Source organism: Rhodnius prolixus, unplaced genomic scaffold, assembly GCF_049639745.1.
Source record: "Rhodnius prolixus isolate KJV_2025 unplaced genomic scaffold, Rpr scaffold_13, whole genome shotgun sequence".
Classification (NCBI taxonomy): Eukaryota; Metazoa; Arthropoda; class Insecta; order Hemiptera; family Reduviidae; genus Rhodnius; species Rhodnius prolixus.
The window spans coordinates 11,196,033-11,209,810 of NW_027411583.1; the positions used below are offsets into that span (position 1 = coordinate 11,196,033).

A 13,778-nucleotide genomic window follows, 5' to 3' on the forward strand; every position below is an offset into this window, starting at 1 on the left:
GAAATCGTGTTCCTTTTAATGCAGATTTGACTTTGGGGGAACAGATAAAAGTCACATGGGGGCCAGGTCAGGCGAATAAGGAACTGGGATGTTGTACTTGGCTAGAAACGTCTTGACAGACAATGCAGTGTGAGCCAGCGCCGGTTGTCTTGATGGAGAACCCATGATTTGTTCTTTCACAAATCGGGTCGTTTTTTCCTTACTCTTGAGTTGAGCAAACACTTCACGGTAGTAATTTTGATTAATTATAATTTATATTTTCATCCGTTTTGGACGTGGAAGAGCGACCCGGGCGGTCATCATCTCCGACGTCTTCTAATTCACATTCATCGCCATAAACTTCTTTTAATAAAAGATAAGTTTCAGTAGCGGTTTCACCAAGTTTCATGTGAAATTTCACGACAATTCGTTGCTCTACTACGTTGTGTAGTATCATGTTTTCGGCAAAACGAAACTAACACCTCTTTACACATACACGTCAGGTTCCGGTCAGGCAGATTTCTCTACAAACTCGTGAGAGACGCTGCAATCGAAAGAGAAGGCTTTACGCTGCTGCACAACTGTCGGTCGTTAGGATTTGGCGCATGCATAGTTCTTCTGTAGCAGTATCAGTCTCGTTATTTAATAGCCACACCTCGTAAGTCATTATTGAACTGGTTCCGTGCGATTACCGTACATAATATGCACCATGCATGAATGTGCATTAGTGCTGAAGTAAATATTTTATTATTATTTATTTGAGAAAATCAATTCGGGCAAAGCCTCGTAGGTATTACTTATTAAGGGATTCATTCAAGTGTAAACCATCTTTATGAGGTAAGTGTGCATAGTAGTCTTATCATGTGGCCCAGTATTGTGTTTAGTTTTGTAGTTTTTTTCGTTCTACAATCCTTAATTGAAGGGAGGATGTGTTAATTGTTGAGAATATAATTTTAGCACAAGTAAACTTGTATACTATTATTATCGCCTTAATTATTATATTAAAAACCAGTAGTTGCTTAAAAAAAGAAGAAAAAGAATACTGCAGTAAAACTTAACAACATAATACTGCTGAAAGATTTGATGACAAGTTCTTTTTAATAATCATGCTCTTTTACAAGTGACATCACTTGCCCTATTTTTAGGGAAAGTGCTGAATACTTCGACGATTAGCTGTAAAAATAAAAACAAAAGATGTATAAAACAATTCTTAATGTAAACACTATTTGATTTCCGAAATTTTCTTCGTTGAAACAGATTTTTATTTGTTTTAAACCCATGTTTTTATAAAATTTATAAAACCTTATTTGTTAATTCAAAGTTAATAATAATAAATTAACTTCACTTAAAAGCAGTAATAGTTTTATTTTAATATATATATAAAAAAAAATACATCCTATGAAAGGTAGGATGTAATTATTTGTAAGAAAGTGCTTGTGAGTAATTGTAGTTCATTTTTTGTTAAATCAATATCAGGTAAATTGTAAAGACAAATCCTGACAAAACGTAAGTTGATAATGAATTATTTGGTAAGAGGTACTTTTTCTTATTTTTGTAGTGTAGCGCATTAGAATTACTTAGTCAGTAATAACTCTGTCTTCTCCAGTTTATCACATTTGGAAGGAAATAATGGACTCATTTATCGTCAGCTGGGAGCTAAAAAACACTGTATCCTGGATATATTAATATCTATCTATCTATTGACAAGGTTAGTTACATTTTTCACAAAAAATTTTTTCAGTAAACCGTATTTTTTTTTAACATTTTCTTTTGGCTTGTGATCATAATGCATTTTATGATTTTGTAATGTTGTATGATTTTTTAAATGATGATGACATTGTGCACCTCTTGGTCTGATAGAAGTATTAAATTTCTTTGTATTCATTGGGGATGAATGTTGTTGTATTCCTAATGTATTCGCCGCCTGAGCACATTGACATTCTGTACAAGCATTCTGTATCTCTTCTTCAGAGGGTGTGGCCGTCGAAGGTGTATCCGTTGTAGAAGCACCTTCTGTGGTTAGTTTGACGGCCGCAGTTGGCGGCGGAGGACCAGCACAAATACTTTCTACGGCTATACATAGATCGTCCTCATCTGTACATTTTGACTTTTCTGTACTGGTGCCAGTTGTAACACAATTTCCTTGCTGCGTAAATACTTTCATTGTAGATTTTGAAATGCTACTAATTTTTGTTATGGAAGGAAATAGAGATTTTTGAATTTTGTGCTCGAAATCATTAAGTTTTACGTTTAGTTTTCCTTGAACAGTACTCCCTCTGACTAAATCTCTTTTTAAGGTATAGTACCTTGTACGATGTTCTGCGCTGTTTATACTCATCTCATTGTTTGGAAATGATGACTCATATCTAGCATCATCACTTAACAGTTTTTGGTCGTAAGATTTTCTACTGCACTCTTTTACAACTTTAGGTGCTGTATGTCGATTAATTTCTCCATTGATTTGCTTAAATTTTCTTAAATACCGTTTACTTCTTCTTAAATTACCCTCTCTAGGTATCCTTTTAAATTTTCCTAAACAATTTGCACTCCTTTTTTTGGAATTATCTTTTGAAGCAAATAATAATGTACCTTGATTTTCTGAAGAAGATGTTTGATCTTGTTGTTGATGTTCGTTCAATGAGTTTTTATTTTGTTCTAAATTCCAATCAAATTTATCAAATGGATCATCGTCTACATTCAAATCTACTTTAAAGGTTTTCAGATTTGGTGTAACTTTGTTTGGCTTTTTTGCTTTATGATTTGATTGTCTATGATGATCAACAGCATCACTTGACAAAAATGGTAAGTTATTCAGTTTACAATACGATGTACATGGTGGTGATTCTGTTTGGAAATCATTGATAGGATTACTGGGTAATGTAAAGAATAGAAATTGTTTAGTGGTTGCACTGTTTTGTTTTACACTTTTCGCTTTAAATAATTCATCATTATTATTATTATTATAGCTTTTCAATTGATAGCTACCTGGATTTAATAATTGCTGGACATAAAATATTGAACGAGACCTGTCTTTTCCCATATCATGATTTAAATATTCAACGTTTGATGGATCCTTCAATAATTCATCAAAATTTAAATAATCTAACGATGTGGTTGGATGGCCAATCAACTTACTACTTGAATCAAGTTGATTTAAGGTAGCAACATTCTGTGCCTTGTTTGTTTTATCTTTGTTATAATTTAAAGTGCTTATCAACTCCGGAGTTCCAAATAATATCATAGCACTAGCATTTTTATCTATTCCCTTTTTATTTGTCGTCGCTATCGATGTATGTCTGGTATTAGAAACGTACTTTTTTTTTTCACTTTTATTTGGAGATTTAGTTCCCTTATTTAAACGAATTTTATTTAAATAGTTCGCTATGTAATTTATTGGTGTATGACTACTATTTCCTTTATTGTTGTCAAAAGTTGTTAATATTACAGAAGTTGGCTGTAGTAAAGTATATCTATCATTATTAGTTCTCTTGTTTTGTTCTTCGAGATAGGATAATGGTATCACCAAATACTTCCTTCCTGTAAGATATTCAGAATAAAGTGCTTTATTTAATGGACTGACAATATTATCTTTCGCAACAGGATTTACTAATTGGGTTTTAGTTAATAGAAATTGCGAATCTGTTAGTTTTGAATCATTGTTTTGTATATTATAACTTGTATAGTTGTTTGTAATAATTGGATTATTAGTTGTATTGGTATTTATATCAACAACTTGTAACAACGATGGTGGAAAATTTAAATTTACCTTTATATCATTGTTTTCTTCTAGAGAATTTTCATCATTTGTTTTCTTTAATAATGAGTTTTCCGCCAGTTCGTACAATGCTTTTTGTTCAATTAGTTTCTCTAGCAAGTGTTTTGGCTGTAAATTGTAAAATTTTGTCTTTTTTTAAACAATTTTTTTTTGTTTAATTAGAAAAATTATTAAATAACTTAAATCTACAATAAATTTGCTAGAGTTTACCCAAGTATAACAAACATTTGCACCCATCAATTACAACTACAAAACTATGTAATTATAGGACTGGCTCGATAGAGCGTAAGTGTTACTGCTGTTGTTAGACTAGGATATCTGACTAGGTCAACCAAATACTTAAAGAAGTGACCTTTCTGAAGGGGTGACGTTATTTTTAATAAATTAAATATTCACAAATCAGGGCAAATTAACCATATTTTCCAACGTTTTCAATGTTTTTGTTTTTATATTCTGGAATTCTGGAAGATCTGAGTTGGAAAATAATAAATTACAATTTTTGAGATCAACAAAAAAAAAAATCTAAAGCATGCTAAACATTGCGCATATATTTAGATGTTAAATTTAGGAGAATATAAAAAAAAGTTATGGTTTTAAGTAAAATAAAAAAAAAGGCTGGGTGCGGTTATAAGTATTATAGGTTATAGGTTACTTGTAGGTTATAGCTTTATTAACTTTATATAATTTAAAGAAAGGAAAGGTTAGTATATTAAAATGTTGATTTCAAGTCTTTACGAAATAATTCTAGGTTAGGTTATTATTATTTGCTTCGAGGAAAATTATATTATACAAGGGATACTTATTACAGTGTTTATTTATTTATTTTTAATCAAATTACTAAAACAAAAAAACATGTACATGCACTGTAAACATGGGAATAAGTGTTATGGAGAACAAGCAACGAACCTAATAGACATTTAACTGAAGCAGCACTCATTACGTTGACGTAGGATATTGTTAGAACATTTTGGAGAAAGACTGAGAATTTGTCAGAAACCAAAATATTCTTAACTGCTTTTAATGATCAGGAAAGGAGCAGTACTTGTGTGAGAAGTGCTTGGTAATTTGTCTTGTTTGTTTTTTTAAAAGAAAAGAGATAATGTATTAAACTAAAAATTAAAACAAAAGTATGGTGAAATTTTGAATCTTAAGAAATTTACAATTTTACAGGGACTACTAATCATATTTCAAGGTAATTCTTCAATAAAATCCGTTGTAGTTTTCAGTAGCAATTATTTAATATTTATAATGACAAACTATATTACTATTAATACAATTCATATTTAAAATTATAGGAAGTTGTTGAAAAATTGTATATTATACAGAAACTTTTTTAAAAAAACTAATTAATAGTATTTTTGAGAGTTCATTCGTAATAAATGAGAATAAATTTGCAGATTGTTCCTACGTAGGAGAGACTTTTAAGGCTTAATGCTCTGCCATCAAGAAAAGACTAGTTTAAGCTCCAAGAAAGAACTTAAATATGAGCCAGCTGTTTAAGCATACTGCTGAGTAAGTAAAGGTTTCAATTTACTTAATCAAGTTTGTATTGTTATCAAAGTTTTCTAAGAAACTCGATTAAATCACATGTTTAACGTTATAGATCATATATTAGGCTAAGTTGAAGGAAGTTTTACTGGTTCACTCTCCTTCTAGCCACATTGTACAGTACGTTGTACTTTGTACTTCTCGCATCGCAAAGGATATAATAAAAAGTGCGTAGTATTGAAAAGTGTGTGTGGTAATTTGATTTCACAATTCATACCACTAGGATTGCAACAATAAAAAGTTTTAATTTTTTTGGTATTTATCAAAATACAAGAAAAAGAACAAGAACATTTTTTGAAAATGCCGTTTTTGCTCATTTTCAGGCAACTTTTTTCTCAAAATCTATTAGATCTGGGTAGTTGCCAGAAAATTACTGTTACAATGGAGGATATTCCCCTATATTTTAAAGAAAATTTGGGAATTTTATCTTTTATAGAAAAAGAGAAAAAAAAATTGTCAAAGTTGGTTGTTTTTCTACGTTACACTTTTTCGTGAAGTTTTTGACCATCAACCCTTATACAACTGTTCCACCGGACAATTTTAATAATCGTTTCTAAAAGCAATGAAGTACGTGCTCAACCTAAACGATGCGCTTTCGAGAAGTTAGTTTAAGTAGGCTTATTCCCCTCTTTGTTTGACAATTTTCGCCAGGAAAATTCGATTAGGGGGACTTTTGGGAGAGAAAGAGTGGAGTATGCTTCCCAGTCAAGTGAGATTTCAGTAATGTTGAATGAGTTTTATAATAAATAAGTGGAATGATTTCCAAGTTTAGGCGAAACCAATCCTGACAAAAAAATCTCAATATTACTAAAATTTCCAATAAAAAGCCTTACGTACTTACTTCATTCTCTAATTGATTTTCAGGAACAAAAAGCCAACTTCTTTTCGATAATGTATGATTCGTATTTATTTCATCATCAGTAGAATGATTGGTGGCCACTGATGCTAACTGATTTCCGTCGGTTCCATTAAGCACATCAACAATTACACGCACATGGACGGTCATATCCGTATCGTTAATTGACGCCGAATTATCATCTACTGAGGTGGATTGCGCTACATCTTTTGCTTGTGTTACTAAAGCTTTTTGTAGATCGACTAAATCATTTTGTAGATTCTTAAATTTGTTTAGAAAATCTTCATTATTGAAAGTAGAATTTTGACTTTCTCGGCTGAATAATCTTTTAAAATCTTCTTGTTTTCTTTGGTAATTGTTGTTTAATAGATATATTAGATCATTTGTTAGTGTTGCTGTTAATTGTGGATTTTCACGTTTTTTCCTATAATTGCCTGAATTGGATGTTGTGTTGATGTCTAATAAACCACTTAGATATTCTGGTAATACGAATTTAGGTTCTGTGAAGTTAGAAACAACATGATAAACTTTTTCATTATTATTTACATCTGTATTTGTAGCTAATTTGTTTACATTGGTTTCTTCATTTGTCTGTTCACTGTTTGTAACATTTCCTTGATACATTTTCGTAGGCTTCAGTAAAAGATCAGATTTCAAAGTTGGTATTGGTTTTAAGAAGCTGAATGGATCGTCTTCTTGAATTGCTTTAATGTTGTGTTCAATAATTGCCTCTGTATGGTTAGAGGGCGACATTGTTACATTAGGAGTTATCAGCAAAGTTTGCCTTGTAAAGTTCCAGGTCATCGGCTTATTAGTTGCTTCTCTAAAGACACTTCCATCCATAGATTGTGGATACAAGAGTGTAGTCCCTTTGTGTAAATTTAATTGTCTAGAAATGTCGATTAATGCTTGCTTTATCAGGCTAGACGGTGTAGGAACTGAACCATATTGATTGTAATACGTAGTCAGCGATTGCTTTCTGTTGTACATTTGCTGTGTAACAATATTCGCTGATGATGATGTGTAACCGGTTAGTTGTAAAACATTGTTTTGTAATGGATCATTGATTGGGGTATTTTTCTGTGCGATTATTTGGGTTCCAGGTTGGAAAATAGTATAGTTTTTGATATAAGAATTAATTGGTTTGTTCTCTTTGCTTGTTGTACTTATACGAAACATTGGTCTTATTGAAGCCTTTCTGGCGTTGTCAGCTTCTTTGTTGGTAACCAAGGCAGAATAGAATAAATACGGCCTTGAATTTGTCAACATTCTACTGACGTCTTCATTATTACTGCTTTTTATATTATCTTCAATTAATGATGCATTTCTAGTAATATTTTCTACATTTTCTATTAACATCTGTTCAGTTGTACTATACTTTCCTGCGTCTTGTTGTTTACTAATATTATTAATGCTGGCATTGTTTACATTATTATAACAACTTATTGCTTCTGTTGTTACATTGTTAAAATCATCCTTAAATTTTGTAAACAATTTATTAACATCGAAAAATTTATCGAAATTATTACTTAACGGTTGTTTTAAGTCCTTCGTTGACGAGATCGGTGTGGTCGGTTTATATAGAAAATGAAGGCGTGCTTTGGAAGTTGTATGTTCAATAATATTCACTTGTAGATTTAGATTAATTGTTGGATTGTTGGTGAGTTGAAAATTAGCCGTCACTGGTGACTGGGTCAATAAAAAAGATCCTTCATCAATTTTATCAGTTGTAATCACTGGTTCATTTGAATCATCATTTTCTAGGATATTTGTTATTATATCATGTTTTAGCTTATTATCAAAATCATTAAGATTATCTAAACTTTTATTCTTTTTGTTACCATCATCTCTATGTAACCCTTTATTCTTGGATGACCACCATGAGAATAAATTTAGACTTGGATATAGATCATTTGATGTATCATATGTATTCTCCTCACCAATATCGTAGAAGTCAGATTCCCTTTCATTTCTTTTTCTTAGATGATCATCAATATTGCCATCGTTGTCGTTATCATCATTATTTTTAAATTCAAATGATTCATACTCATTTTCTGGATATGATGAATATAATTCATTGTCTTTATAGAAACGTTTATTATTGTTATTATTTGAAAACCAAGCTGCTACTTTTGCAAAAATAAAGCACACTACTAAAAAGGCCAACCTGGAAAATTAAGAGAAAGACAAAAATATATATAACTATTGGTGTAAATGTAAGTAAATAAATAAGAGTTTCAGTAAGTCTATCAGCTTATATCTGTGTTACGATTAATTTAACTGGATTTTGTTGGATATCTTGTAACAGTATACAAGGAGTAAGTTCAGGTAAAAAAAAACCATGCTCGGTTCGCTTCGCTCAAATGTTTTTATGAGAAAGCAGTCATTTTATATTTATTTATTTTTGTTATATCTAACTTCTCGACTAATTCCTTTACAAAAAAAAAAAATGGAATCTAACAACACCTCACATGTGGTGTAATGTGTCTGTAATGAGAGAACAATGTTCATAGTTTAAACGTGCAATACAAAGGTGCCAAAGACTTCATTGAAGAGTGAGTGTTTACACCAGATTTGTTTAACCTACAACGTTGGTTTCATTTTTAAAAATTTATATCGGTCACCAGTTTAAGGGAAATCACTATGTTTACTTGTATAGCACTATCTTGTTACAAATAATTCATTAGTTCCGTGACAAGAAAATCAAAAAAACTGGGACGGTGATGTACGCATTTCATTAGAATATATACGAAACACAAAATAATTTATTGAAATAATGGTGGGGTAATGAATAATTAAAATAAGATAAACATTAATAGTGTAAAATTCATTTCCTTACCATAAGTAACAAAAAATTTTCATAATCTGTTAGTACATAGTTCTGTTATTACAGCCCTATTTTGCATAGTCCTACGAACATATACATCTGGTTCTTACAATTTTCCTAACATATGTTTTTTTTTTTTTAATTTAATATTTAATTGCATTTTTGGAATTCAATAATGAATTGAGTGGTCTCATGACCATAACTTAATTTTAAAATAAGAAGTAAATTTATTTTAAATTCTCGAAGCTCAAAACTTGGCACCGAATTCTATTCTTTTACTACTTTCTTAAAAATGTTTTCAATAAAAAAAAAGGCATTTTTAAATGAATTATTAATAACTAGAACTGTTTGTATCAGTTTTTGTAGGTTTTATGGAGGTTTCCTTGATGGTAGGCTTTATGATGGTTATCATATTCATGAGTGTGTTTGGGTTCGCTATTTTTACTTCTTCCCTGAGTAGTGTTTCTATGCGAAATAACACCTGTCAGCTTAAGATCACAGATGTTTTCAGATATTTAATTTCACTTGACCAGCTAATTGGGAAGATCTCGAATTTAGGAAGCTCTGGTAAGCATTGGTTCATTTCTTTTAATTGTATGGATTTTCAAGGGGTGCGTTCCACTTGGCGACCACAACGACCAAAACATGCTTTCAGGCGTTCCACTTGGCGACCGCGGTCGTTGTGGTCGTGGCGAAAACGTCACTAATGACGTCACTATTTTCGCCCACACAACGACCCATCTATAGAGCTGGGTCGAAGTGGGCGTTCAGAGTTGGCGCAATTTTTAAAACAAAATATGGCGACCGAAAAAATTATCTCATGTAAATGAAAGTATTATTTCATGTAAATAATAGAATGTGTTTCTCGAAAGTCTACAAAAAATAAATAAATAAATAATTACTTATCCCTTTACACACTAAATCACTGAATAACACAAAATCATTTACCTGAAATAACTTTTAAATTCTTCATTTGAATAAAGATCAATTACTCTGATAGCTAATAATACGTGGCCTAAGTTTTCGCTTTTTATCATTGCGATTTTGTAAAATTACATTCCACTCTAATCGGAACTAGATAAAGAACTTTCTAAAGCATTATTAATAAATATCCAACTGTTGCCACAAAAGACATTTTAATTTTATTTAAACGTAAATTTTATAAATACTCCACTAAAATGTAATATAAAAAATTGAATTATATATATTCTTTTAATATAAGTCAACTTTACCAATAATTAATAAAGTTTATTATAACTGCTTATAAATGGGGTTTAAATTAAAAAATAACCTCTTCAAGCTTCTAACTTATTTTCGAGGCCGCCATATGCAATGTTTACATGAACGGTTAAAACGCCCACAGTCCGTTCCACTTGGGTTTTCGATCGCAACGCTCACAAGCAAGTGGAACGGCCAAAATCGCGGTCGTTGTGGTCGCCAAGTGGAACGCACCCAAGTAAGGCTCAGCCAAGCATTTTAATAAATACTTTCTCACTTGTTAAATTTGGGTATTCATCTCTTATACATATAGTATTCGGCGGATATACGAGCTAAAAAAGAAGCGATGTCCTTTCATATTTTTAGCATTCAGCTCGCATCAAATTATCTTTCTTCTTGCTTAATTTTATAACAATTCTTAGCTATGTGTTCTACAAAAACTTGTAATAAGTACAAGCCTAGAAACTTGTTGCACTTTTCCCAGTTATGTTTGGCCAAATTCTTAATACAAGAACCAACCGAAACGATGATAGATTCCAATATATAGCAGAAATGGTCTATTAAATCTGTGCCAATCTTTGCAGAGTCCAGAAATTGGGAAAATCTCCCAAAAGTAATCCATAAGGTAAATTTAACGTCTACAATTTGTTTTAGTTATCTTACTTATTTTCTTATAAATATTTTCTGGACTAACAAGTCGATTGATTCTTAAACTGCAATACCATTTCTCAGGTTTCTGTGTAACTAATTTTTCTTCCTTGAACCACTTTTTCCTGAATACCTAATTAATGAAATATTAATTTTCTATTTATGGTTTAATCTGTTTTATTTTTAATTATTTTTTAGTTACTACATCTTAGGAAGAGTTAATCTATAGAGCGACGGTCGGTCTAGATTTTTGAAGCGGATATTTACCATGATTTACAAAAACCTGCAACAGTTATTTGTATAATGTTTTTTGTTACGTTATATACATTATTATTCTTAATGTGTACATTTATAATCATTGATATTGTTAAGTAGATTTAAAATAATAATAAGTTACGAAACTTTTGTACATAAATAAATTTTATAACTACGTGTTTCAAATTTTTTTACTTTGCAACCTCTGTTTTTTTCATGGAATATTGTTTACTCAATTGAAATATCTTACTCTTGCAATTATTACAAAAAAAAAAAGAAAGTCCAATAGATAATACATTCACACATTAGCTGTAATATATTGTAATCTAAGTCTAAACTTCAGGTAAGTAGTAGAGCACTATTTTTTAATTTATTATGTATCTAAAGCTTTTTTTTTTATTTTCTCTTCTGTTTATGGCTACTAGTGATGGGCTATTTGAGCGGACTCGTTCCATTGGAACGAGTCCGATGGTGGAACGAGTTGATTCAAATCCCTATTTTTAAAAAAAGTGATTCCGCCCCGCCCCAAAAAATTTAGGCAAATAAAAATGAAAATGAGGCAGCAGAAGGTTTGGAACGATTAAACATAAGAACAAATGTCACGCAATTTATTATATTATTATATCATTAAATGTTAGCTTTCCCAGTTAATAACAAAACTATATTTCTTTAACACACATTGAGTACTATCCCTAATTTCCAATTGCTCTGATAAATATAAAATTAACAACGTAATACAAATATTAACACAAAAATAGGCTAGTCAAATATAAATTAAAGCAATGCAGTTTTGTCATTATCTAGCTTGACCACTAGAAGACTGGAGTTAACTTACTTCAAGAGTATTCAAGGTAGAGAAACGGAAATGGGTAGGAAATTATTCCATAAAAATTCTAACCCTTCAAAATTATAATTACTCATAATATTTATTAACTAAGAATTGAATATCAAGCTTTTAAAATATTATCTTATTGTTTTACAAAAAGAAAAAGCTGTGTGCTTAATCTTAAACTTAGCGCTGGACACTCTTACTCTCATCTTCATTGGCGTAAGCTTGAACGTGTACATGTCAGCTAGACGGTCAAAGTAAAACTGGGCCAAAATTTAGTATTACCTAACTGGTTTACTTAGTGTAGTATCCCTCCCACTCTATCACCTATTTCACAAACATTCATCGATTGAAAATATTTTTTAGTTAAATATTCGTTTCATTGGAATACAAAAAACATTATAACGCTTTCTTAAGATGATTTGAATTTTTAAAATTTGTTTTTGTCCATTACTCTTATAAAATACGAAGAATTTCAAATAAAATGTAATATACAAACACAGAATGATCTAGTGTGCAGGTGGAGTCAGTCGTAGTTACCATGACAACGGAACCGTTAAACGACTCCGGCCCAGCTCTAGCATTTTCATTGGTTAAATCCACTGGAGTTGGTGGAGTCGAATCCGGAGTGATTTAAATCCTTTTGAAACCGGACTCGTTCCATTTTTTCGTTCACTGAATCTAGCCAATAGAAATTGCTGGAGCTGGAACCGGAGTTGTTTAACGGTTCCATTGCTATGGTAACGAGGACTGACTCCACCTGCATACTAGATCATTGTGTTTGTATATTATATTTTATTTGAAATTCTTCGTATTATATAAGAGTAATGGACAAAAACAAATTTTAAAAATTAAAATCATCTTAAGAAAGCGTTATAATGTTTTTTGTATTCAAATAAAACGAATATTTAACTAAAAATTATTTCCAATCGATGAATGTTTGTGAAATTGGTGATAGAGTGGGAGGGATACTGCAGTAAGTAAACCAATTAGGTAATACTAAATTTTGGCTCAGTGTTACTTTGACTGTCTCACGGTCATGTACACGGTTAAACTTACCCAATGAAGATAAGAATAAGAGTGTCCAGCGCTATGTTAGAGATTAAGCACACAGCTTTTTCTTTTCGTAAGATAATATTTTTAAAGCTTGATATACAAGTCCTAGTAAATAAATATTTCTTTATTTATGAGTAATTATCATTTTGCTTGAAGGGTTAGAATTTTTTTTATGGGAATAATTTCCTACCCATTTCCGTTTCTCTACCTTGGATCCTCTTGAAGCACGTTAACTCCAGTTTTCCAGTGGTCAAGCTAGATAATGACTAAACATCATTGCTTTAATTTTTATAATTGACTAGTCTATTTTTATGTTAATTTTTGTGTTACGTTGTTAATTTTATATTTATCAGTGCAATTGGAAATTAGGGATAGTACTCAATGTGTGTTAAAGAAATATAGTTTTGTTATTAACTGGGAAAGCTAACATTTAATGATATTTTTTAATGAATTGCGTGACATTTTTACTAATGCATAGGGTAAGTACAGAGACCGGAATCGGTGAACGAGTTGTTGGAATCGATTCCAACCCTGGAACTGATTCAAATCCAACGAGTCCAAAGACGGACTCGTTCTGCCCATCACTACTACCTTCAATCTGGACTTACTGTACTACTAACGTGGGATCACCTCACCCTCGAACCACGAACAGAAGCTTTTAAATTTTGCCCATGACGTGTTTCATAGACTACTGAGTAGTGAGTAGTAAGTGAATACTATTGCACACTCGACAAGGAATATTCTTTTTTGCATTATTCTTCAAAGAAAACAAATTATTTCTGCTCAC

At 31.2% G+C, this 13,778-nt stretch overlaps 1 protein-coding gene and 2 long non-coding RNA genes across 4 annotated transcripts; 2 read left to right on the forward strand and 1 right to left on the reverse strand.

Annotated features, from left to right (window-relative positions):
- Nucleotides 1-1,324: 1,324 nt before the first annotated feature.
- LOC141448140 (uncharacterized) lies at nucleotides 1,325-9,251 on the reverse strand. Its single transcript, XM_074116254.1, has 3 exons — nucleotides 8,998-9,251; nucleotides 6,144-8,325; nucleotides 1,325-3,862 (listed from the first exon to the last, which is right to left on the reverse strand). Exons 1-3 carry the CDS (start codon nucleotides 9,018-9,020, stop codon nucleotides 1,673-1,675), a joined length of 4,395 nt encoding a protein of 1,464 aa, XP_073972355.1. The 5' UTR covers nucleotides 9,021-9,251; the 3' UTR covers nucleotides 1,325-1,672.
- LOC141448142 (uncharacterized) lies at nucleotides 4,463-11,302 on the forward strand. Of its 2 annotated transcripts, XR_012454895.1 has the most exons (5): nucleotides 4,463-4,946; nucleotides 5,152-5,266; nucleotides 9,343-9,552; nucleotides 10,688-10,828; nucleotides 11,050-11,302. It is a non-coding gene; the product is annotated as an uncharacterized lncRNA (long non-coding RNA). The 2 variants fall into 2 exon arrangements; XR_012454896.1 differs by lacking the exons at nucleotides 9,343-9,552; nucleotides 10,688-10,828.
- Nucleotides 11,303-11,421: 119 nt separating this feature from the next.
- On the forward strand, nucleotides 11,422-13,594 carry LOC141448143 (uncharacterized). The gene is made up of 2 exons (XR_012454897.1): nucleotides 11,422-13,061; nucleotides 13,148-13,594. It is a non-coding gene; the product is annotated as an uncharacterized lncRNA (long non-coding RNA).
- Nucleotides 13,595-13,778: the final 184 nt, after the last annotated feature.